The sequence below is a fragment of the Hyperolius riggenbachi genome, chromosome 2 (assembly GCF_040937935.1).
Source record: "Hyperolius riggenbachi isolate aHypRig1 chromosome 2, aHypRig1.pri, whole genome shotgun sequence".
Taxonomy (NCBI): Eukaryota; Metazoa; Chordata; class Amphibia; order Anura; family Hyperoliidae; genus Hyperolius; species Hyperolius riggenbachi.
The window spans coordinates 30,715,079-30,742,104 of NC_090647.1; the positions used below are offsets into that span (position 1 = coordinate 30,715,079).

The 27,026-nt window shown below is 46.1% G+C and overlaps 1 protein-coding gene across 4 annotated transcripts in view; it reads right to left on the minus strand.

Moving 5' to 3' along the window:
* Positions 1 to 27,026, minus strand: part of FCHSD2 (FCH and double SH3 domains 2) — a 226,027-nt gene that overhangs the window by 53,557 nt on the left and 145,444 nt on the right. For 2 of the 4 annotated variants that reach the window (XM_068266594.1, XM_068266592.1), the window contains exons 6-10: positions 23,687 to 23,820; positions 13,473 to 13,527; positions 8,171 to 8,299; positions 1,472 to 1,594; positions 736 to 765 (exon numbers count right to left, since the gene is read on the minus strand). In XM_068266594.1, the coding sequence (XP_068122695.1) occupies positions 736 to 765; positions 1,472 to 1,594; positions 8,171 to 8,299; positions 13,473 to 13,527; positions 23,687 to 23,820 (471 nt within the window). The remainder of the gene's footprint in view (positions 1 to 735; positions 766 to 1,471; positions 1,595 to 8,170; positions 8,300 to 13,472; positions 13,528 to 23,686; positions 23,821 to 27,026) is intronic. The other 2 variants (XM_068266595.1, XM_068266593.1) reach the window with 1 other exon arrangement.

Sequence of the window (27,026 nt, forward strand, 5' to 3'; positions counted from 1 at the left end):
GCGCGCACAGGAGGACTGCAAGAAGTCCCAGGTAAGTTAAACTACTTTTTTTCCACAGACTTTACATTTTCTTTCAAGAGAGCCCGAGGTGGGCTCAAAAAAAAAAAAAAAGTAGGCTACCTTATCGGATCAGGTAGCCGCAAAAAACGCTGCTCCTGTGGGCCACAATGGCCCACTTTCATTTGCTTGACCTCTGGGTCACGACGCTGCACTGAGAGACTGTGTGTCTCTCATAGTGTGCAGGGAGGCGGGGGAGCAGCAGGAGGCGTGGCCAGGGGGAAAGAGCAGCCCAATGGCAGCTCTGTAAACCCTGCAGAAACGCCCCTGGCGGGCGTTTGGAACAGGGAATTCCTCTCCCCTGTGTTTACCTCAAATCTTGTCGCTAAACTTGGGGGGCTATAGTGCGGCGGTGGGGTGCAGAGAGCGGTGATGGGGACACACAGAGGAATGTCATTAGGTAGAGAACATGCCTCTGTGACCCACCTTCCCCCATGAAGATCCACCTCAGGTTCTCTTTAAAGTGGAGACTATTGGCTATCTTATATACTAATAGGCAGTTGCAAAGCAGGGTGTGGGCGCAGAGGAGGCTATCTTATATACTAATAGGCAGTTGTAATGCACGGTGTGGACGCAGAGGAGGCTGGAGAGTTTTCAGCTTGGGGAGAAGTTCTCGAACAGAAATATAAATGCCGGCAACATTGGAGGTGATGGGAGGGGAGAGTTGATCCTTCTTACCGAACATGGGAACTTCAGCTGCATGAAAGCCTGGAATATTAAACATAGCACTGGGTATTCATGTGGTGTTAGTGGGAAGAACAGAACAAATTAAATGATCAGTTATAAGGTGACCCCGGGCAAACGCTGCAACCAACCAATGGGGCGGAGACACAGAGCCTGCTGACCGATCAGGTGTCTGGGGGCGGGCTTATAATCTTGACATCCTAACGCTACAAGACTTTTTCTTCAAACTCAACCGATATAGTCAAGGAAATGCTAATCATTTAGAGTTGATGCAAATCTTATGCAAATTCATACAGTTTGAATATACCATAATACCATATACCAATTCTCAGTCCATTTCTGAGCTGCAAAAGTATAAATACAATCTGCATCAACGCATGCTAGGTACACACAATACAATTTTCGGGCAGAATTACCTGCCAGATTGATTTTTTTTCAAAATGTACGAACTGAATTTCGATCAATTTTCCGAAGTGAAATTCAGATCGGACATGTTGAAAAAAAAATCAATCTAGCAGGTAAATCTGCCAGAAAATTGTATCATGTGTACCTAGCGTCAGAATGATTAGCATGTCATTGTCAGTGCCGAGGGTTTCGGGGCAGGCAGGGGGTGTCTCCGCTACATTTGGAGGTTTCGGTTTTGGCCGGAGTATTTTTTTAGTAAAACATTTCAGTTCCCGTCTCTCCTGGCAGCTTTTCCGGGGGAAGAAGAGTCACGGCGGACACTCACCCGACTGGACGTCTCTAGCAAATACTGGAATGTGTTCTGCACAGCTTGACACGCCTCCAGCTCCGTCCTGTTGAACGCCATGAGGTAATCCTTCAGATGGTCGTATACATTACCATCAAGAGTCTGAAAAAAGGAAGAAAACACAAAACAAGTGAATCTACAGATCTACAGGGGCGGTCCTGGACAATGCTGTGACTGCCGGGTCTGCAGAACTGCGAGTAATGAAAAGTAAGGACCTACCCTTTGCACTAAGCAGCCATACAGCTTCCAGGGGCGGTCCTGGACAATGCTGCGACTGCCGGGTCTGCAGAACTGCGAGTAATGAAAAGTAAGGACCTCCCCTTTGCACTAAGCAGCCATACAGCTTCCAGGGGCGGTCCTGGACAATGCTGTGACTGCCGGGTCCGCAGAACTGCGAGTAATACAAAGTAAGGACCTCCCCTTTGCACTAAGCAGCCATACAGCTTCCAGGGGCGGTCCTGGACAATGCTGTGACTGCCGGGTCTGCAGAACTGCGAGTAATGAAAAGTAAGGACCTCCCCTTTGCACTAAGCAGCCATACAGCTTCCAGGGGCGGTCCTGGACAATGCTGTGACTGCCGGGTCTGCAGAACTGCGAGTAATGAAAAGTAAAGACCTCCCCCTGTGCAGCTTCCAGGGGCGGTCCTGTAAAATGCTGTGACTGCCGGGTCCTGAACTGACTCGGGACCTCCTAGACCTCAGATGAGAGAAAAGTATTTTTTATCTCAATGTTCTCTCGATCCCATCCGCTATGCCACTGTCAGGACTGTAAAGTCTACAGCCTGGCTAAGTCGCAGACTATTGGGCAATGTGGAGTCCTGGCCGTGCGCACATCTCAATGAGCATACGCAGTCAGTTAAGACTGCAATTGCGCAGAGCGAGGAGGAGGTGCGGGGCCTGCAGCAGCGCATGCTCAGAGACCCAAAACCTAGCTGGATCGTGGACTAAGCAGGGGCACAACGGATGGGACTGAAGGGACATCGAGGGAGCTGACAGACTACAGGGTCTGAGGGAAGCGCAGGTCATTTAAAATCCTTGCCTTCTATTCACTTCAGGTAGGGGGCTGTTCTGAGGGATGAACTGTGCTGTGGCTGGTGGGTCCATAATTAGTGCAAGCTGTGGTTAGAGCTAAAACTGAGGTTACTGCTTCTCCACACCAATGCTATTTTCACGTTTAAGTCCTTAAAGAGGAACTCCAGTGAAAATAATGTAATAAAAAAGTGCTTCATTTTTACAATAATTATGTATAAATGATTTAGTCAGTGTTTGCCCGTTGTAAAATCTTTTAAATCCCTGATTTACATTCTGACACTTATCACATGGTGACATTTTTACTGTTGGCAGGTGATGTGGCTGCTGCTTGCTTTTTTGGCAGTTGTAAACATCTGTAAACAGCTATTTCCCACAATGTAACAAGGTTCACAGCCAGGAAACTGCCAGGAGTACCACGATCCTCAGAGCTTCCTGTGGGAGGGGTTTCACCACAATATCAGTCATACAGCGCCCCCTGATGGTCTGTTTGTGAAAAGGAATAGATTTCTCATGTAAAAGGGGTTATCAGCTACCAATTGGGATAAAGTTCAATTCTTGGTTGGAGTTTCTCTTTAACTCCCTTGGCATTATGATTCTTTCCAGATTTTAGGGTCTAAAGGTGGTGCAATTTTTTTGCATGCTTTCAGACCCTAAAACCTGGGAAAAAAATCACACCGCAGAGAGATGTGCAGCAGCTCAGCATTCACTCGCCTCCCTGGGATCCAGCGCTGCAGTTTTCCCTCCGTCCTCCGGGTGGCGCTGTAACCCTATAGTGAGATTGCCGGCTGTGGTCATGACTGATGGAATGACAGTTGGCTTGTGTATTCTGCTCAGAAGCCCCGCCCCTTCTTTGCGCACATCCTCAGTAACAGCAGGCTTATTCACAGCAGTGCAGGGCTGGGCAGCATCCCAACATATCACCGCAGCCAACATAAGCCTAGGTATAATATACCACATTCACTACGCCAGCAAGCAGCACCGTATACACAGATCTATACATCCGCCTCTAATCCAGAGGAACCTGCATGCGATGTGTAAGTAAAGGGAAACTTATTATACAGGTCTTCCAGGCTACACTCTCTTCATTCACGGTTTTTGTTTTACATCACTTATTTGATTTACTTTTTTGACTAGTGTTTTATGTAGGCCTCCATAACAGTGAGAATTGGCTCTTTTCCTCTTTTCTACACAAAAAAAAGCTTTATGCTCATTCCAGCAGCAGAGGATGAAGCTGCACAGCTACCGTCCTGCAGGGGACAAAGATACGCTGGGGGTCAGCTGATATGGTCCAGAGGTACTGCCCCTGACTTTGAAGCATAAGGTCATGAGTTTGACTCCCCAGGTCAGAAAAAAAAAAGATGCAATGGAATGGAGGCAGCATGTATACGGAGGATGTGGGGACTGCGGGAGGGGCCAGCACAATGCAGGGGATTATGGAAGCTGCAGCCCAGATCCCCCTGAATGCCACATGCAACATTCCTAGGGGTATGAAGCTGCTGCCACGTAAACCAAGTTGACTGGTGGTTATGATGTGAAATGAGCTGAAATTTGCACCTGTCCCTGGGTGGATGGGAGGATCCGCACTCAGGAAGGAAAGCTCACTGACTGACCACACTAGTGTTAATGACCTCGTACTCTGGGCAGAGCTGCACAAGTCTGACGCAGCAGAGGCCGGCCACGCGAGTGAATACATATTTAGGACTCAGGATGCAGGTGGTGTACAGGGAAGGAAGGGAGGAGTACAATGTGTCTGTCTCAGCATTATTAGTCGCCAATTCCTGAACAACATACAAGAGCAGCAGAGGGAACCTTTCTACAGTCCGACTATAAAAATGCTGAGCCTGCAAAACTAGAGGAAGCAGCCTGACTGCAGGCCTACATCTACATACACCACTGGACAGCCAATCAGCATGCACAACTACAGGACATCACATGACCCGGAGCACCCCGACTCCAGGCAAACATCTCCATATACCACCTGACAGCCAATCAGCATGCACAACTACAGGACATCACATGACCCGGAGCACCCCGACTCCAGGCAAACATCTCCATACACCACCTGACAGCCAATCAGTATCCACAGCTACAGGACATCACATGACCCAAAGCAGCCTGACTGCAGGCCTACATCTCCATATACCGCCTGACAGCCAATCAGAATCCACAGCTACAGGACATCACATGACCCAAAGCAGCCCGACTCCAGGCAAACATCTCCGTACACCACCAGACAGCCAATCAGAATCCACAACTACAGGACATCACATGACCCAAAGCAGCCTGACTGCAGGCCTACATCTCCATATACCGCCTGACAGCCAATCAGAATCCACAGCTACAGGACATCACATGACCCAAAGCAGCCCGACTCCAGGCAAACATCTCCACACACCGCCTAACAGCCAATCAGAATCCACAGCTACAGGACATCACATGACCCAAAGCAGCCCGACTCCAGGCAAACATCTCCATACACCGCCTGACAGCCAATCAGAATCCACAGCTATAGGACATCACATGACCCGGAGCACCCCGACTTCAGGCAAACATCTCCATACATCACCTAACAGCCAATCAGAATCCACAGCTACAGGAAATCACATGACTCAAAGCAGCCCGACTCCAGGCAAACATCTCCGTACACCACCAGACAGCCAATCAGAATCCACAACTACAGGACATCACATGACCCAAAGCAGCCCGACTCCAGGCAAACATCTCCATACACCGCCTGACAGCCAATCAGAATCCACAGCTACAGGACATCACATGACCCAAAGCAGCCCGACTCCAGGCAAACATCTCCGTACACCACCAGACAGCCAATCAGAATCCACAACTACAGGACATCACATGACCCAAAGCAGCCCGACTCCAGGCAAACATCTCCATACACCGCCTGACAGCCAATCAGAATCCACAGCTACAGGACATCACATGACCCAAAGCAGCCCGACTCCAGGCAAACATCTCCATACACCGCCTGACAGCCAATCAGAATCCACAGCTATAGGACATCACATGACCCGGAGCACCCCGACTTCAGGCAAACATCTCCATACATCACCTAACAGCCAATCAGAATCCACAGCTACAGGAAATCACATGACCCGGAGCAGCCTGATTGCAGGCCTACATCTCCATACACCACCTGAAAGCCAATCAGAATCCACAGCTACAGGTCATCACATGACCCGGAGCACCCCGACTCCAGGCAAACATCTCCATACACCACCTGACAGCCAATCAGAATTCATAGCTACAGGTCATCACATGACTCCAGGCAAACATCTCCATACCACCACCTGACAGCCAATCAGCATGCACAACTACAGATCATCACATGACCCAAAGCAGCCTATCTGACACAGGCAAACAACTCTATACACCACCTCTAGACCACCTTGTGCTGCAACCTCTTCTATGTTCGGCAGCCTAGCCCAATGTGCTGCCCACTCCCCCACACCATGTACAGCAACCCCCCTCTTCTATGTACAGCAGCGTACCACAATGTTCAGACCCCATCCACGACTAGCAACCCTCCCACCTCCTATGTACAACAGTCTACACCAATGTGCAGCCCCCCTCCACCCCACCATGTACAGTAACCTCCCACTTCTATGTACAGCAGCCTACCCCCATGTTCAGTCCTAGCATGGAAGCTAGAATAATAATAAGCACTGCTTTGACCTTCTCTATTGAAGATGAACACAGCTATAGAAGTGGAGAGTCCCTTTACCTCCCCTCCCAGAGTCTGGTACGAGTCGCCGGCATTCAGACAATGCTATTAGGTCACAAACAATAATCCAGTGAGGTCATTGCCTTTATCCGTCTGTAAACCCGTCTGCGACCCGGCTGAGTACAAAGTGCACAGGAAGTCACATCAGACCCATTGTGTATAAAATGTCACCGCCTTTTCCACCGCAACAATCCACAGTGCCTAAAAATGCAGCCATTGTCTGCGGAGTGTCGCTAAACGGCGAGGTTAGGAAAACGTTCCAGCTACAAAGGGACCGATGCTTTATAGTGCAGCCAGGAGCGCTGGAGGCCAGGAGAATGGGCAGCGGGCTACAGCGGAACAATGATATCATGAAAAAAACACCGTACATTCCTGTAACGTGAAGAGAGAAGGTGGGGCTACTGTCTATTCTGAGGTGGCCAAGGCACTGCCCTCCGGCCTACCCGACCCTGAACCTCACCACAGCACAGGCAAGCGACCGTCCGTGCCAGCTGCAATGTGTGAGTGACAGGACAGCTTCCACTGATCCGCACACACATAATAATATGTGCCAACTACGATGGTATCTCCTGCACAGCAGCTCTCAGACTGCGGATAGGAGAGGTACCATCTGTAAATAAACTGAAGCTACTTTACTATCAGTACAGGTACAGAGTAACAGCCCCCTCCTTCAACATCTTCAAGAAGGCCCTCAAAACGCACCTTTTCACTCTGGCCTACCCCCTTCACTGGTGCTCTAAACCCGCAGCTGAACTCTGCTCCCCTATCTCTCATGTCCCTACCTCTCCCTCTAGATTGTAAGCCTTCGGGCAGGGTCCTCCTCCTTGTGTCTCCTACCTGATCATGCACCTGCATTACTGCACACCCATCCTATGGATCTGAGTGAACTCGACTTGCCTAATCTCCATGCTCCCCTCCAGTGACTATCAGTACAGGCACAGAGTCCCAGCGTATACTGTACATACTGATACTGGAGGTAGCAGAGATCATCACACAATACAGCTAGTTTACTATCAGTACAGGCACAGAGCAACAGCTTATACTGTACATACTGATACTGGAGGTACTGTAGCAGAGACCAGCACACACTGCAGCTAGTTTATTGCCAATATAATTACGAACCACAGCTATTAGTGTATATACTTGGGGTAGCAGAAATAAGCACATGCTGCAGCTAGTTTATGATCAGTACAGGCACAGAGTAACAACTTATACTGTACATACTGGAGGTAGCAGAGACGAGCACACACTGCAGCTAGCTTACTGTCAGTACAAGCACAGAGAAACAGCGTATACTGTAGACCAGGGGTCCCCAAACGTTTTGGGTCGAGGGCCGGGTCAACATACTTCAGACTGCTGGGGGGCCAGAGTATACATATAATGATCTCTTTGCAGGCCAGACAGTGAAGCATACCCAGGTGACAACCTACAGTCCAATTGGACAGCAGTGTCACCTGATGTGGAATATGATTGGAAACCAGCGAATTACTGCTTTCTGGCTTCCATGTGGGTGGGTGGTGCCAGTACTGCTATTCTATTTGTGGACCACCAATATTTAAAGATGTAGCTGTCTAGCTGACCACATCTATAAGGAATACATTTTGTGTGTGTGTGTGTGTGTGTGGGGGGGGGGGGGGGGGGGGCGGTAAAAAAGCCTCAGGGGGCCACATTCGGCCCGCGGGCCTTAGTTTGAGGACCACTGCTGTAGATACTGGAGGGGGCATGGATCAGAACTCGCTGCAGCTAGTTTACTATCAGTACAGGTACAGAGTAGCAGCTTGTACTGTACATTCTGGAGGTAGCAAGGATCAGCACACACTGTAGTTACTTTACTATCATTATAAGCACAAATTGCATGCAACTCACATGCATAACAGATATCAGTGGAGGGCTAGATGGACTCACCTTCATGGTATTGGCCAGGTCCGTGTGATAGTAGCGGTCCTGGTGGGCGTTTGCAGCTGCCAGGGTGAGGAGATAGTCGTTGCGGGCATGCGTGGCCTTGGCGTTGCATTCTTGTCTCCGAGCTTTTAACTGCACAGAGAGAAACCTTCAATAAGAATGGGCTTTACATACAGTATATAGGATTAATGGTCTTTCCCAAAAACCTGCTGAAGGTGGCCACACATGATACAATCAAACTGATCGATTTTACTGTGTTTTTTTTTTTTTATAAAAGTGATTTTCAGTTTAAGAAAAAAAATGATAAGATTTTTCATTTATTTTGATAAAATCTGATCAGATGTGTCGGAAAAATCTGATAGAAAAATATAAAAATGGAATGTTTTATTCGATCTGATTGGGGAGTCAATCCACCGCCTTAAAGGACATCCGAGGTTAAAATTAACTAATGAGATATATAATTGCATCCATCCTCCTCCTGCTGAAAATGACTTTTCTAGCTATCCCACAGTTTTATTTTATATTTAAATCTCCTTTTTTTAAAAAAAAGTTTTTACTGTTTTATGGCCTCTTCTCAATGACATTCATTGACGTATGCCGGAGCTAAAAATCTGTGAACTATTGACAATTTTTATCTCTTTCCTACTCTCAAAGCCATTTACTGCCAGGAAAGTGTTTTATGGCTGCAATTCCTTATTAGTGAGAGTTACATTATAGTCCCAGTACCGACCCGGACAGAAACTGTCACTTGCATACCTGATATTTAACTCTTTCAGGCAGAGAAAGAGAAAAGGAACACAGCATAGTTATTTGTGTGCTAGGCACTGTACATACACATGTCTATCTTATGTCACACTGGATGTCCTTTAAGGTGCCCAATAACGGTTTTAGTATTTTCAAAGCGATTAACCAGATCATAGTGCATAAAAACAGAGAGGCTGATGGGCCCAACCGATCCTGAACGATCACATTATCGATCGTTTTGTTTCGCTTGGCTGACTTTTTTCATAACTATGATCATAACTGGTGGAGATCTGATCGCAAGTTGTATTCTGTAGTAGTGAGGATCGATTAAATAGGATCTTTTCTTTCAATCTGAATGATCTTATGAAAAATATGATAGTAAAAATATGGACCATTAATGTTCATCTTTAGGCAGGGAACATACTAGGCAGAAACGCTAGCTCTTCTGCCACTGATGAAGGTCTATGGGCCGCATGTAAAATCGCATACATGTGCTTTCTAGAAACGCAAACCTTGCTGAATTATGGTTAAAAAATTCATGTATAAATGGACATAATTTATCTCAATAGAGAGATGCAGAGGTATGCGTTTTTAAATGCTTTCTTTTGTAAAAAAATAAAAAATGTTTTTGTAATTTGTTCCATTGATTAGTAGTAAAAAGGTTTCTGTACCGTGTTATGCTGGGAATACACCATACAATTTTCTGTTAAGCTGGCCATACACTAGGCCGATTACCCGCCGATCGACAGCAGATTCGATCACTGGGATCGAATCTGCTGTCACATCGTTCACGCTAAACTTCAATCTATTTCGCCCCGAAATAGATCGGTCCCGTCGATCGCTCCGTGCGGGAAATTACCGTTGATCGCTCGTGGGTAGGGAGCGCATCGCTAGCGGCGTACGATCGACGCACGATCGACGCAGGTATACATTACCTGAAGCTAGCTCCCGGCATCTTCTCCGCATCACCTCCCGGCAGGCATCTTCTCCGCATCACCTTCTGCATCACGGCATCCGTGTATAACTTCCTGTGTCACTGCAGTGACAGCGGAAGTACAAATAGAGGGTGCTCTATTTTAACTTCCGCTGTCACTGGAGTGACAGAAAGTTATACACGGATGCCGTGATGCAGAAGGTGATGCGGAGAAGATGCCTGCCGGGAGTCGGGACGTGATGCGGAGAAGATGCCCGGGACCAGGCTTCAGGTAATGTTTGGGGGGGGGGGGGGGGGGGGGGGATGGGGACAGGCGACAGCGGCAGCTCAGCAGAAGATCAGTTTTAAGGTGGCCATACACTGGTCGATTTGCCATCAGATTCGACCAACAGATAGATCCCTCTCTGATCGAATCTGATCAGAGAGGGATCGTATGGCTACCTTTACAGCAAACAGATTGTGAACCGATTTCAGCCTGAAACCGTTCACAATCTGTTGTGGTGGTACTGCTGCTGCTGCCCCCGCCCGCCCGCATACATTACCTGCTCCACCGGCGCGACTGCAGTCTCCCGGTCACCGCTGCTCCGTCTGCGCTCTGGTCTCCAGGTCCGGCATGCCTCACTTCTTCTAGCCCGGCAGGAAGTTTAAACAGTAGAGGGCGCTCTACTGTTTAAACTTCCTGCCGGGCTAGAAGAAGTGAGGCATGCCGGACCTGGAGACCAGAGCGCAGACGGAGCAGCGGTGACCGGGAGACTGCAGTCGCGCCGGCGGAGCAGGTAATGTATGCGGGCTCTATTGCGTCGGTCGTCGGGCACTCGAACGCCGCTAGCGATGCGCTCTTTACCCGCGGGCGATCGACGGTTATTTTCCGCACGGCACGATCGACGGGATCGGACGAAATGGATCGAAATTCGGCGTGTAGCGTGAACGATTGGCAGCAGATTCGATCCCAGTGATCGAATCTGCTGTCGAAACGGGCGCAAATCGGGCCAGTGTATGGCCTGCTTTAGGCTGAAATCGATTCACAATCTGTTTGCAGTAAAGGGAGAGGGATCTATCTGTTGGTTGAATCTGATGGCAAATCGACCAGTGTATGGCTACCTTTAGATTCACCTGCCAGATAGATAAAGTTCAACATGTTGGAAATTATCTATCTAACCATCTATCTGCCGAGCAATTAGGCATTGTTCTACTCAGCAGGAGATAAGCAGAAGACAACGCACCAGATATAATGACCAATCTCTACAGAAAATAATCTAATTATGCATTCTGATAGGAAATCTAACAGAATAATCTAACAGAATATTGTATGGTGTATTCCCAGCATTAGCCAAACAATATATGTAGGTAGAAAAAAACAAAGTCTTGTAAAAGTATTACCTTTTAATGGCTAACTGATAAAGTTAAATAATGCAAGCTTCCTGGGGACTAGATCCCAGAAAGCTTGCATTATTTAACTTTATCAGTTAGCCATTAAAAGGTAATACTTTTACAAGGCTGTTTTTTTCTACCTACATTCCATTGATTAGGAAAATGAATAAAAAATGAAAACGCGAAATGCACAAGAAAATGTATGAAAAAAAAATGCATTTAAAATGCAAACACACTAAAAACGCAGAAAACCCCCCAAAAATGCACAATGCAGAAAACGCCTGTTTTTCTGCATTACTAGCATGCTTCCAGCCTCGCACAACTCTACTCCAATCAGATTTCAACAGAGATCGGTTTCAAAATCAATGAGATTGCTGCGACTGCTAAGTTTTCCCGATAGATGAAGCACAAATGTATGAAAACGATCACGAGCTGCAAAAATAAGACTTAATCATGCACTGGTTCAGTGCCACCAGATCGACCAACAGATAGATCCCTGTCTGATCAAATCTAATCAGAGAGGGATTTAATGGCTGCCCATACACTGCACACAGATTTCATGCTGAAATCGATTCACAATCTGTGGAGCTACCGCTGCCTTCGCTCCTGCTCCCCTCACCAGCAGCAATGCATTACCTGTTCCCCCGGCTCTAGTCCCCGGGTCCGTGCTGTCCCTTTCTCCGGCTGGTCTTCTTCATCTGCTCTGCACTTCCTGTCCCGTCCCGCCCTCTACTGTTTGAACTTCCGCTGGTCACAGAACGGGACAGGAAGTGAAGAAGGCCAGCTGTAGAAAGGGACAGCACGGACTCGAGGACTAGAGCCGGCGGTGAGATTATTGCTGCGTCGGTCGTCACCGAATCAATGCCGCTAACGACGCATTCCTGACCCGCTGGTGATCGAGCAACGGTTTCTGCCTAGACAGATCGGTGGAATCGATCGACAAATCTATCGGCGGGAAATCGAGTAAATGTATGGGCACCTTTAGATATTTACTTATGGAGAAGGAAGGCTCTAGATCCATAGAGCCTTCCCTGTCCTCTCTCCTCCCCAGTGTTCCCGCACCGCCCCTCACTGAATTTCTGCGCCTGCGGGACTCCTGGGAAAGTACTGGAAGCACTCCTGTCCCTGAGTGCTTCTGTAGATGGGCGTATCCGTACTGCGCATGCACGAGCCTGGACTCCCGAGTGCCCAGTATGGATCCGCTCGTCTTGGGGATGCAAGTACTTCCAAACGCTGCCAGAGAAAGACGAAGACGTATTGCACCACGCTGCTTGGGGAACTTCAGCGGGGCTGACGATGGAACAGGGGAATGCTGAGAGGACAGGGAAGAACCTTCCTTCTCCATAGGTGAGCATCTAACTTTGTTTTTTTCAGCTTGCTTCAGTATTGTTTTACAGTGGACCTGAACTCTTGCACAGGACAAAAGGAAAACATAGAGAAATGCACCCTGTGTGTATTTAGAGAGTTTAGCCTGTCTAAATCCCCCTGATTTATCACCACTGTAATTTGATCTCTAAGCTGTGGCAGCTGGCTGCCTTGGCTGAGCAGCTCATTGGTAAACACTGGATGTTAACCCTATGTATGCTTCCATAAAAGCAAGAAGTAGACACACTGCAGATTTATTGCAGGATTTGTATCAGCTGTAACAAAGAAATGTTTTTCATTAATGGTTATTATGCGGTTTATCTTTTAGAGCAGAGAGGAAGTTCTGAGTTCAGGTCCGCTTTAAAGAACACCTGAGGTGAAAATAAACTAATGAGATAAACAATTGCATCTATCTTCCTTCTCCTAAAAATGACTTTAGATATCCCACAGTTTTATTTTATATTTAAATCTACTTTTTAAGTTTTTACTGTTTTATTGTTTTTGCTCAATGACACATTTATTGAAGTATGCCAGAGCTAAAATATATGAACTATTGACCCTTTCTATCTCTTTCTTGCTCTCGGAAGCCATTTTCTGCTAGGAAAGCGTTTTATAGGTATAATTTCTTATCGCTGAGGGTCACACAGTCCTGACTCAGACAGGAGCTGCAACTTACATACCTGATGTTTAACTCTTTCAGGCAGAGAAAGAAAAAAGGAACACAGCCTAGTTATTTGTGTGCTAGGCACTGTACATACACATGTGTCCGTCGCTTCGGGTATCCTTTAAGGTAGGTCACATATGATGTATTTTTATCTTTGCATCTAGACTTGCACAATTAGAATAAGGCAACATAATGACATTGTTAATGTAACATATACAGGCGATTACCTTCACATTGGCCTTCTGTAAACTTATCCTGGACTGGAACAAGCTAAGTTTGGATCTGCAGGGAAAAGAGAAAAAAATACATGGTAATAAGTGACACAGCTGGATTCAGTTAGTGTTACACAAACAGTGATATGTTATATCAGTGACGTTATGGGGACCCGGAACTATCAGGATTCTACACAGTAGACTAAAGGCCCCGCGAACGCCGGAAACATCTTCATAAAGCGGAAGGCTGCAGCTGCAGTATTTGTAGGGGGGCCCCAGACAGGCCACACTTGGAGGTGGGCAGGAGGAGCTGTCAGCCATACGGTACTATCTCAGAAACCACCCCCCCCCCCCCCCCATATATAAGTAGCTAAATACTTGCTCTACTTACATAACACATGAATTGCACTGTCCACGTTTTGATTTTAGTGATTTTTCTACAGTAAACAAAAAGAGAAAATCCACCTTAGCATTTCCCATTTTAACTGTGGCTATTTTGAAGCTAATCCTGATGTAATTTCCCCCTTACTCTCCTCTGCCTGATTTTCCTGTTCTTCACTATAGAAAGTGCATTGTCTCAGCATAAGAAATATTGCCCAATCAGAGAGTAACAGAGGTGTGGGAGGGGAAAACAGGAGGGAAAGAGGCTTCAGCCAATAAGCCTGCATGAGGGGAAGCAGAGAAGCAAAAAAGGACAACCCAGCATGCCCTGCAACTTCCTTTTTGTGTACCAAATGTTGTGTGTACCAAATGTTGTGTGTACCAAATAAGAGTCAGGTAAACTGGAGAATGATCATTTATCAACAAGAAAAGTAATAGTGATTTTAACTTTTGTATTGCCTGGTTAGCATCCTTATTACTTGTTTACCAGATAAAAATAAAAAATTGATTTTTGATTTTATGCCTGATAGTTAATTTTTAAGCATGGGGCCCCACTGAGTTTTTCCAGGGGGTGGGGACAGCCCCAAGCAGCCTAGTTTCGTCCCTGATTGACAGAAATTCTGCTCTTCCCTGTACCAGTCACACCTGTTACAACCGCACAGCTAAAGTTCCACTTTAAAGGGAACCAGAGATGAAAGCTAACACACAAATTATATATATTTCAATAGCTTTTATAGAGGAAATCACTTTACCTCTATTTTCGCCGCTGTTGTGTGCCTTATTTATGTTATTTTTATATTTTTCCCCCGGGAGATATCCAAGATGGCCGCCGGCTCATGCCCTTCTTGTTGCGGGGCATGAGCAGCTCAAGTTGTTACTTTGTACGCTTGCAGCGCTTCCACGCTGCTAAGCGTACAAGCCTAGCTTGGGGGACGCATGCGCAGTAGAGTGAGCCCTAATGCGCACGCCCCGTTCACGCTGAGGAGCGCCGGTGACGTCATCCTCCCGCAGCACAGAAGCCCGACCTGGATTTCTCCCGACCAGGGCGTGGATCGAGCGGCAGAAGCGGAAGAAGTGCGGAGGAGGTAATTATACTCAGCTGACCTCCTCTCCAGCCTGAACCAACCACATTATGACTGGCAAATATATATATATATATATATATATATATACACACACTAGTGCACATATACCCCTGCCTACATATATACTCCCTGACTACATTTACTGGGCACATATATCCTCTGCCTACATATATACTCCCTGACTACATTTACTGGGCACATATACCCCTGCCTACATATGCTGTGCACATATACCCCCTGACAACATATACTTGGGCACATATACCACTGACTACATTTACTGGGCACATATACCCCTGGCTAAGTTTACTGGGCACATATACCCCTGGCTATATATACTGGGCACATATACCCCTGGCTAAGTTTACTGGACATATATACCCCTGGCTAAGTTTACTGGGCACATATACCCCTGGCTAAGTTTACTGGGCACATATACCCCTGGCTAAGTTTACTGGGCACATATACCCCTGGCTAAGTTTACTGGGCACATATACCCCTGGCTAAGTTTACTGGGCACATATACCCCTGGCTATATATACTGGGCACATATACCCCTGGCTAAGTTTACTGGGCACATATACCCCTGGCTAAGTTTACTGGGCACATATACCCCTGGCTAAGTTTACTGGGCACATATACCCCTGGCTAAGTTTACTGGGCACATATACCCCTGGCTAAGTTTACTGGGCACATATACCCCTGGCTAAGTTTACTGGGCACATATACCCCTGGCTAAGTTTACTGGGCACATATACCCCTGTCTATATATACTGGGGCACATATACCCCTGACTACATATACTGGGCACATATAACCACTGGCTACATATACTGTGCACATATACCCCTGCCTACATATACTGAGCACATATACCCCCTGGCTAAATTTATTGTGCATATATACCCCTGGCTATATATACTGGGGAACATATACTCCTGCCTACATATATACTGTGCACATATACCCCTGCCTACATATATACTGTGCACATATACCCCTGCCTACATATACTGTGCACATATACCCCTGCCTACATATACTGTGCACATATACCCCTGCCTACATATACTGTGCACATATACCCCCTGACTACATATGCTTGGGCACATATACCCCCTGGTTACATTTAATGGGCACATATACCCCCTGACTACATTTACTGGACACATATACTCCTGGCTATATATACTGGAGCACATATACCCCTGCCTAAATATATAATGTGCACATATACCACTGCCTACATTTACTGTGCACATATACCCCTGGCTATAATATACTGGTGCACATATACCCCTGGCTATAATATACTGGTGCACATATACCCCTGCCTACATATATACTGGGCACATATACCCCCTGGCTAAGTTTACAGGGCACATATACCCCTGGCTAAGTTTACTGGGCCCATATACCCCTGGCTAAGTTTACTGGGCACATATACCCCTGGCTATATATACTGGGGCACATATACCCCTGCCTACATATATACTGGGCACATATACCCCCTGGCTAAGTTTACTGGCCACATATACCCCTGGCTAAGTTTACTGGGCACATATACCCCTGGCTAAGTTTACTGGGCACATATACCCCTGGCTATATATACTGGGGCACATATACCCCTGGCTATATATACTGGGGAACATATACCCCTGCCTACATATACTGTGCACATATACCCCCTGACTACATTTACTGGGAACAAAACACCCCTGCCTACATATGTACTGGAGCACATATACCCCCTGTCTAAATTTATTGTGCATATATACCCCTGGCTATATATACTGGGGAACATATACTCCTGCCTACATATATTCTGTGCACATATACCCCTGCCTACATATGCTGTGCACATATACCCCTGGCTAAGTTTACTGGGCACATATACCCCTGGCTAAGTTTACTGGGCACATATACCCCTGGCTATATATACTGGGGCACATATACCCCTGGCTATATATACTGGGGAACATATACCCCTGCCTACATATACTGTGCACATATACCCCCTGACTACATTTACTGGGAACAAAACACCCCTGCCTACATATGTACTGGAGCACATATACGCCCTGTCTAAATTTATTGTGCATATATACCCCTGGCTATATATACTGGGGAACATATACTCCTGCCTACATATATTCTGTGCACATATACCCCTGCCTACATATATACTGTGCACATATACCCCTGCCTACATATGCTGTGCACATATACCCCTGGCTAAGTTTACTGGGCACATATACCCCTGGCTAAGTTTACTGGGCACATATACCCCTGGCTAAGTTTACTGGGCACATATACCCCTGGCTAAGTTTACTGGGCACATATACCCCTGGCTATATATACTGGGGCACACATACCCCTGACTACATATACTGGGCACATATAACCACTGGCTACATATACTGTGCACATACACCCCTGCCTACATTTACTGGGCACATATATCCCCTGATTACATTTACTGGGCACAAAACACCCCTGCCTACATATATACTGGAGCACATATACCCCCTGGCTAAATTTATTGTGCATATATACCCCTGGCTATATATACTGGGGAACATATACTCCTGCCTACATATATATCTGGAACAAAATATATCCAATAAGACAAAAAACTGATTTATAGAGATCTATATCAACATTGCACAGAGTTCTGCGTAGGAGTCAATAGCTATTTAGGAGAAACAGCCACTTCCTGCTCACATTAGCTTCAATCGCTTCTTAAAAAACAGAACTGTCCTACTCAGGACTTTTATGACAGACTGTTAGACAACAAGGCGAGTTTTCTCTACACCAGCAGTGAAGAACCGGTTGCCCAAACTGCTGTAAACAGTGCTGATGTCACCACCAAGATGGCAGCTTCCATGTATCAAAAAACTAAGCAAAGCTAAAACAGAAAGCAGAAATGAGTTATGCGGAAGAAGTAACACTAGAAACATACTGTGGGTGGCATGTCTGTAGCTACGAGATCTCAGATATTTGATGTACGATTGGAGGACAGGTTTGCAGTAAACAATGCGCGGTACCTTGCGATTTGCGGTAAACAATGTGTGGGATGACTGCTTGAGCCGATGGCGGCTCTGTTATAGGAAGCAGAAGGCTGAGAAACAAATGTGCTGTAAACATAAATATTGTATTTATCGGTTAGGATGATTCTCTCTCATTTAACTGCCAACATATGTCTGGAGTTTGTTGACAGACAAGCAAGACGAAGACATGTTATAGAAACAAACTGCGCTACTCTTCAGTAAAGGATATAACTGCTGACATATGCTAGGGAAATATATACAGCAAGTGCTGAAAGCTTTCCTTTCACAGGGAAAATCTGCTCATCTGCGGAATCTGGTGCAGCCGACAGCAAACGGCTATCAGAACTGTGCCTAAGTTTACATGCACAGTCTTGGTAGCTTAATCAGCTCATTTGGTTTCCAATACCACCTATATGCAGACGATACACAACTGTACCTCTCGGCCCCAGACCTTAACTCCCTCCTCACACGGGTTCCCGATTGCCTGTCCGCTATTTCCTCTTTCATGTCCTCTCGCTTCTTAAAACTTAATATGAATAAAACTGAACTAATAGTCTTTCCACCATCCCTGTCCACCCCTTTGCCTGATATTACAATGTTAACAACACGTCTATAACATCAGTTCCCAAAGCACGGTGCTTAGGGGTAATATTTGATTCTTCTCTCTCATTTACTCCTCACATTAACTCCCTAACCAGCTCCTGCCATTTCCAACTGAAAAACATAGCACGTATCCGACCTTTTCTCTCCCATGACACAACCAAAATGTTAGTACATGCTCTTATTATATCTCGATTGGACTATTGCAATACATTGCTTGGTGGACTTCCAACTAACAGACTAGCATCTCTCCTCTCGCTCTTCCTCTGCTGATCCTCTCTGTCAAGCTCTTCACTGGCTACCAATCAACCAAAGGATTCAGTTCAAACTCTTAACCTAACCTACAAAGCTCTCCACAATCTCTCTCCCCTGTACATCTCCTCACTAGTCTCCAGATACCAACCCAACCCCAATCTCAGATCTGCACACAAGCTTCTTTTATCCTCTTCTACAATTACCTCCTCACATTCACGTGTACAAGACTTCTCACTTGCCTCACCCCTCCTCTGGAATGCCCTTCCACAACACATCCGCCACTCTCCTACCTTAGAAATCTTTAAACGATCTCTCAAAACCCACCTTTTCCGAAAAGTATATTCTCTAGCTTAGACCATGCACCCACTAAATAACCTAATTACGCACTGCCTGTATATATACTGTATACTTCCCCACCTCTTGTTTCCACCCCATTCCTTTAGATTGTAAGCTCGCAAGGGCAGGGCTCTCACCCTTTTGTATCATTGAATGTTAATAATTTAATTGCTTGCACACTGTTAGACATTTATACATTTTAGTCATCATGGTAAATCAAATTGTAATCAGCAGTGCTGTATCTTGTATCAGTGTTTATATTTAATGTATATCATTGTCTGTATCATTATGTATCCCATATTTGTTTTCTTACATTGTACAGCGCCACGGAATATGTTGGCGCTTTATAAATAAATAAAAATAATAAGTTTAAGTGGACCTGAACTCTTGCGCAGGACTGAAGAAAAACAGAGAGAAAACCCCCCCTGTATGTATTTAGAGAATTTAGCCTGTACAATTCCCTCTCATCTGTGACTAATCACAAGCGTAATTTGATCTCTCTGCTGTGTCAGCTGCCTGCCATGGCAGAGAGGCTAATTTGAAAACACAGGATGTTAACCCTATGTCTGCTTCCATGAAAGCAGGAGGTAGAAACACTAGAGATTTATTGCAGGATTTGTATCGCTGTAACAAAGAAATGTTTTTCTTTAAATGTTATTATGCTGCTGCTTATCTTTTAGAGCAGAGAGGAAATTCCGAGTTCAGGTCTGCTTTAAAGTGTAACTGTCGGGCATAAAATAAAAAATCAATTCTTTATTTTTATCTGGTAAACAAGTAATAAGGATGCTAACCAGGCAATCCAAAAGTTAAAATCTCTATTACTTTTCTTGTTGATAAATGATCATTCCCCAGTTTACCCGACTTATTTTTTACAAACAAAATTTGGTACACAAAAAGGAAGATGCAGGGCATGCTGGGTTGTCCTTTTTTGCTTCTCTGCTTCCCTTCAGACTTAACTAATGCAGCCTGATTGGCGGAAGCCTCTTTCCCTCCTGTTTTCCCCTCCCACACCTCTGTTCCTCTCTGATTGGCCAATATTTCTCATGCTGAGACAATGCACTTTCTATAGTGAAGCGCGGGCAAATCAGGCAGAGGAGAGTAAGGGAGGAAATGACATCAGGATTGGCTTCAAAATAGCCACACTTAAAATGGGAAATGCTAAGAAGGATTTTGTCTTTTTTTATTGCAGAAAAATCAATAAAATCAAAACGTGGACAGTGCAATACATCTGTTATGTAAGTAGAGCAAGTATTTATCTACTTTTATATGTGTTTTATTTTTCTAAGATAGTATGGCTGACAGCTCCTCGGTAAAACATTTATAATGCATTTTATCCTGGGACAAATGTACAACTAATACACATGCATTTAACATTTTATGTGCTAGTCCTTTATTCAGTTATGGATCGGAGGGATTTCCTGACCTCAGACATCCAGAGGAGACGCCTGGAAAGCCAGGAGAACATAGGGCCAGATAATCCGGCATCCTTTCACCCAGAGACCGTAATCCAGCGCCGGGTCACCTGGAGGACAAGCTTACAGCCAGCAGCATCTCAGGACTCCAAGTGCAGCTGCATACATGGCTTATATATGATTTCCAGGCAGGTTTATAAGTGGTAAGAGCCATTCTTGTACTTAATATTGCTTTGCTTTGTCTTCCTCTGTAAGGAAGTCCTCCACTTCCTGCCCAGACAGGAAGTAGAGAAATCTCTCAGAGAATGGCACAGACCTCAGCAGCGAAAACATTCCTTGTACAGTGAGGGAGAGGTGTGATGAAGATGTTAGCGATTTTGAAACGATGCAGATTTTAAACAAATTTATGCGGCTACGAAACGGACCAATGATCCTGCTCTATCGGATTGGTCCAATACGGAGCTGTGTATTTTTGAGATAGGCCTGCAGGAATTACAGTAACGCTGTGATTATAGGCGGTGTTCAGTGTGGCTTTATCATGGCCTGCAGTGTCAGTACATACCCATGAGGCAGACACAGGCTGGCATTGCTGGCAGACAGAGGGGGGACCAACTTCCTCCCCACACATACAATAGAGATGGAAGGTGAGATAAGTGCCCGGCTTGTGAATAACTGCTGCCCGGTGCGGGGATCAGATTCTATGAGAGGAAATGAGGCTTTTGTCCCAGTGCGGCTCTGTGGAATGGAGATAGGGCCACATTCTTGCTGCACGCCGCAGGGGGGCCCGGGCGGGTTTAGGAAAGCTGTGTGCCATGCAGAAAGCTATCTCCAGCATCCAGACATAAATTAACACTTTCCTAACCGCAATGGCTACAGTGAGACTAGCTGTACAATATTTCTTTCACTAACAAATGACCTTGTCCTGTTTACCGTGACTCTGTAATGCTGGGAATACACGTTACGTTTTCCGCGTTCGATTCTCCGCGCGATTTGTTAGCCATTCAATTCCGCGCGGAGAATCGAACGCGGAAAACGTAACGTGTATTCCCAGCATGAGGGGTCACTGTGCACTTATCTGGCAATGCGGCAATCCTAATACCTCATCGGCGCAAATGGAACTGAGCTGATTCCCCATAGTTGTCGTGGGATCGCTTTTAGCCCCACACAATCTCTGTAGGTAGGGTGGGTGAGACCTGATCTTTGCTGTACAAGCCTTTGCCTCCTTGCAGCCAGGATTGCTGCTTTTGCAGCGCTCCATCCAGGGTTGCGATTGCTACAGAGTAACGTAAGGTGGCGTAGTGGTTAGCACGCTCACCTTGCCTTTCAGCACCTTGAGCCATAGCCCCTGAACAAGCATATCAGATGTTTCTGACTGAATTAGCTGCATAAAGAAATCTTGCCTTGCAGCGCTGGGCCCCTGGTTCAAATCCCAGCCTGGGCACTATCTGCACGGAGGTTGCATGTTCGTCCCGTGTCTGTGTGGGTTTCCTCTGGGCACTCCGGTTTCCTCACACATCCCAAAAACATACAGATAAGTTAATTGGCTTTCCCCTAAATTGGCCCTAGACTATGACACATACACTACACGAGAGTGTGTGTACATCTAGGTAGACTCGGGGGGGTGACCATGTTGCACTTTCCATATTTGCAGGATTCGATCATTATGATTGAAATGGCTGGATATTGATACTGAAATTCAAGTAATGAACGGGCACCTAAAGCCATTAAAGTGGACCTGAACTCTTGCACACGGTAGGAGGAAAACATAGAGAAATGCACCCTGTATGTATTTAGAGAGTTTAGCCTGTCTAATTCCCCTTCAGCTGTGACTAATCACAACTGTAATTTGCTCTCTCAGCTGTGTCACCCGGCTGCCTCGGCAGAGAAGCTAATTTGTAAACACAGGATGTTAACCCTATGTCTGCACATATGAAAGCAGGAAGTAGACACACTGCAGATTTATTGCAGGATTTGTATCAGCTGTAACAAAGAAATGTTGTACTTTCAGCCTGCATTCACAGTGGGACGTTGCGGAGCTGCAATATAAGGTCTTATGACCCAGGTTACCGCACTGCAGTGCTAATCCTATGGGACGGTCACAGTGCAATGTTAGCGTTGCTTTGTAACATGTAGCGTTATGGTAACACACTGCTGCAGTACGTTACCTGTAAATGCACATATTACCAGGTACAGGGAAGCATACTTTTCATTGCCTGTATGCTTCACTGTACGTACTGCATGCAACGGTAACACATCGTTAATGTGCAATACCACCTTCTTTTTTTTTGCATTTTGTTGTAATGCTGCGTTGTGACTTGAATGCAGCCTCAAGGTTATTACGCTGTTGCTTATGTTTTATAGTAGAGAGGAAGTTCTGAGTTTAGGTTTGCTTGACGCTACGTACACACGACACAATTTTCGATTTTTTCCACCATGTTCGATCTGAATTTCGATCGATTTTCCATTCGATTTCCATAAAAGTGAACGGAAATCAATCGGAAAAACAATGGGAAGATCGATAAGAATTCAGATCGGACTTGTTGGAAAAAAATCGATCTGGCAGGTAAATCTGTTAGAAAACTGTATGGTTTGTATCTAGCATCAGGCAGTAAAGTGTCCCCACTCCCCAGATGAACAGAAACAAATCTTGAGAATTGCTGCACCTACTTGAGGCTGCCACAAGGTGCTGCTCATTGGCTGGAAAACAGTTTTCTCTATCCAAAGAAAAAAATAAAGTTGATTCAAACTGGCATTTTTTTTTCTATTGTAAACAATGTTTTGCCACTAGCATGAGCGACCTCCTCTTCAGTTCACAGCAGAACAACTTTGTTTTCTGGATACACCAGGGCCTAGGTGAACGAGAACCCTCACAGGCATCAGTCAGGCCCTCTTTGTGACATAACAGGTTCCCTTTAACCTCACAACAGAGGCGGCAGAGCTAATGAGCCGGTGTGTTTGGCTTGTGGGATGCAGGTCGGACATCGCTGGAGCGTGGCCAGCCAGACCTCGAGCCCCTTCCGCAGGCCAGACGCAGCCAAGTGCCGGGGATGAATGAGCGATTGTCAGTGGGACGTGTCGTCCGCTAATAATATTAGGCGCAGGCGACTCACTTGGCATCGATGTCGGCTTTCTCCCGCATTGCATGGGCCATCTGCTCGGCCTCAAAGTACTTCTTCTTGGCCTTGGCTAAATCCTTCACTGTCTCCTGTAGCTCCATCTGGACCTTCGTCAACTGGTCCACACACTGCGGAAACAAGAGAGGGATGGACATTGTGTCAGCATCTGAGCACACAGGACATCCCCAGTGCCCAATTCCCAGGAGCCCTTTTCATGTTTTTTTTTTTTTTTTTCTTTTCTGAAACAGACAACTTTATTAAAGTTTAGACAGATTTACAGGAAAATACTGTACTGAACTTCGCTGCTCGTCTCATTCATCTCTCTTCTTGCTCTTCCTCTGCTGCTCCTCTTTATGAAGCTCTTCATTGGCTACCAATTAACCAGAGGATCCAATTCAAACTCCTAACCCTAACCTACAAAGCTCTCCACAATCTCTCTCCCCGGTACATCTCCTCACTAATTTCCAGATACCAACCCAATCCCAATCTCAGATCTGCACATTGTCCTCCTCTATTACCTCACATTCACGTGTACAAGGTTTCCCACATGCCTCACCCCTCCTCTGGAATCCACTTCCACAACACATCTGTCGCTCTCCAACCTTTGATCTCTTTAAACGTGCCCTCAAAACTCCCCTTTTCCGTCAAGCACACGCTCTACCCTAGCCCAGTTCCCCATTTAACCTCTGGCCAGGTTGCATTCCTACAAGATAATATAAACCCCACTGCCTCAAGGTGTGAATATTGTATACTACTCCACCTCTTGTCCCCCTACTGCTTTACATTGTAAGCTGGCAAGGGCAGGACTCTCTCACCCTTTTGTGTCTTAGAATCTGTTACACATTTTATTCATATTACTTTTCTTAGTGTAATTACCAATTCTGTATTTTACTGATAGTTTGAACAGAGGCGCCAATACAGGATAAAGTTTGTTAAAAGCCGTTTAAAAAAGGCGGTAGTGGTGGCCTTACCTCCTCAAAGTAGACACAGATTCTGTTGATTAATAGTCAACAATAAATGTATTCAGTTACTCCACAGTGCTTTAAATATGTTTCGCAGGGTCAATCCTGCTTCCTCGGGCAGTATCTGGAGCAAACTCTTGAGTTTAGATCAGGGAGTAAAGCGCCTCTGGACATGTTCTTCCCGTGCAAATGTAGGTTTCCACCAGGCACTCCTGCTCCCCCCCCCCCCATCCCAAAAACATAAATTGGCTTCCACCTAAAAATTGGCCCTAGACTATGTTGCACATAAAACTATGGCAGGGATTAGGCTGTGAGCTCCTGTGAGGACAGTCAGTGACATGACTATGTACACTATAAAGTGCTTTGCTGCAGAAGATGTCAGTGCTAGAATACTAAATTATAATAATAACCGGGCCAATCAAAAGCATTGCCTTCCAATCTGGATCGCCTCCCCCCCATGCTGCATACAATTTGTACTAAATCTGCCTGCAAGTCACACTTATTAGCACCTCACCAGCCCTCTCTTCTGCTTGGGGCGACTGAGAAAAGCTTAGCCAATGACTGGATGGACAGAATGACAGATATATTCTTTCAATACAGGCGTTTCATGTATGCTCTATTTAAAGGGCAACTGAAGTGAGAAGAATATGGAGGCTGAAATATTTATTTCCATCTAAAACAATACCAGTTGCCTGGCAGCCCTGCTGATCCATTTGGCTGCAGTAGTGTCTGAGTAACACCTGAAACAAGCATGCAGATAATCTTGTCAGATCTTCCAATAATGTCAGAAACACCTGATCTGCTGTATGCTTGTTCAGGGTCTATGGCTAAAAGTATTAGAGGCAGAGGATCAGCTGGGCAGCCAGGCAACTGGTTTTGCTTAAAAGGAAATAAATATGGCAGCCTCCATATACCTCTCTCTTCAGTTGTCCTTTAAGCCGAGCTTGTAGCTTCTCTTGCTGCTTGGATGGCGCGCGGTCGATACAGACGGCCAGTCACCTATGTTTACCATCTCCCGGAAAATGGCTTTCAAAGGGAAACTTTGCACAATCCATTCCCCCTTGTCCATTCTCTCTCCCTGCAGACCATAAATAACAGAAAGGCTGACTCATGCCTCTGCTGGAACAGGTATTAATTATCTGCTGCTGTTCTAGAACTCAAAGACATTCTCCAGCCCCCCCCCCCCCCTCGCCCGGGGGACAGTGCTATCCAGGGCCCGCTGGGAGGGGAGGAGGGGGCCCAGGTGCCAGAAGCAGGTGTTTATAATGTAGAGGAGAGGCTTGTGTTCTTGCATATAAACCTGCTGCATCAGTCATCCAGCTACAACACAGCAGAGATCTACTTATGCTGCACGCTGGGACTACCGCAACGGCTGCACAAAGACAAATAAAGTTTTCAAGTTCAAAAGCAGCAAAACTGTGCTTAGTTCATTTTGTAGTAGATGGAATGGTTGATCAGGTAGACGTGCCTGCCATCTATTTATCGTGTGTGCAGGTTTATTAAAGACTAAAGAGAAAAACCTCTACCTAAAGTAAGCCAGGATCTGTCTTTATGTTACAGGTCTGTGGGGAGTCAGGTTAAATACTCACCTGGGTGGCCATAGCTCCTCCCAGAAGGTGATCGCACCACGTGCCTCTTGGAATTGGGGCTGTGGCAAGTTTTTCAAAATCTCCACTGAGGCTCTAGTCACGCCCATCTGTGTTGCTACGACCCGCCCCCAGGTGGGCAGCCGATGCCTAATTGGCGACAGCCGCAGCAACACAGGCGGAGGTTTCAAAAGAACTTCAGCAGACTTTGGAAACATGGCTGGAGGGGCAGAGAACAGATTACGTCGGATCAGGTAAGTATTTAATGGTGAGGGACTAATTTCCTGATCATGGAGCACCCCCCCCCCCCCTCCTCACATTTAGACAGGACCTGTTTTTTTTTTTTGCCGGAAGCCCTCTTTCAAGAGTACCTAAATTGAAAATAGACAGGGCCTAAAATGACAAGCTCTGTCTGTATGATGGAGGATTGGGGGGTGAAATACTCACCTGTCCCGACGATATCCATCCAGGCAAGTGATCCGCCTCCCTGTCAGGACTGGCCCGGGAATTTGTTTTTCAAATCGCTGCCAGGGCTCTGTGCATATCCACCTGCATGGCCCCAGCCCGCCCCCAGCCACCAATCAGGATGCAGCTGCCATGTCCTGATTGATGAATGCCAAGCTGGGGGCGGGCTGTGACAATGCAGGCGGAGGTTTCAGAAGACCTTCAGCAGTCTTCGGAAGCATGGCCGCCGCTGCACTGCCAAGGACGGGGGCGGAGCAGCTCTCTATGCCTGAAGACTTCAGGACAGGTAATGTATATAACCCTGCGACCCCCCATCTGTCC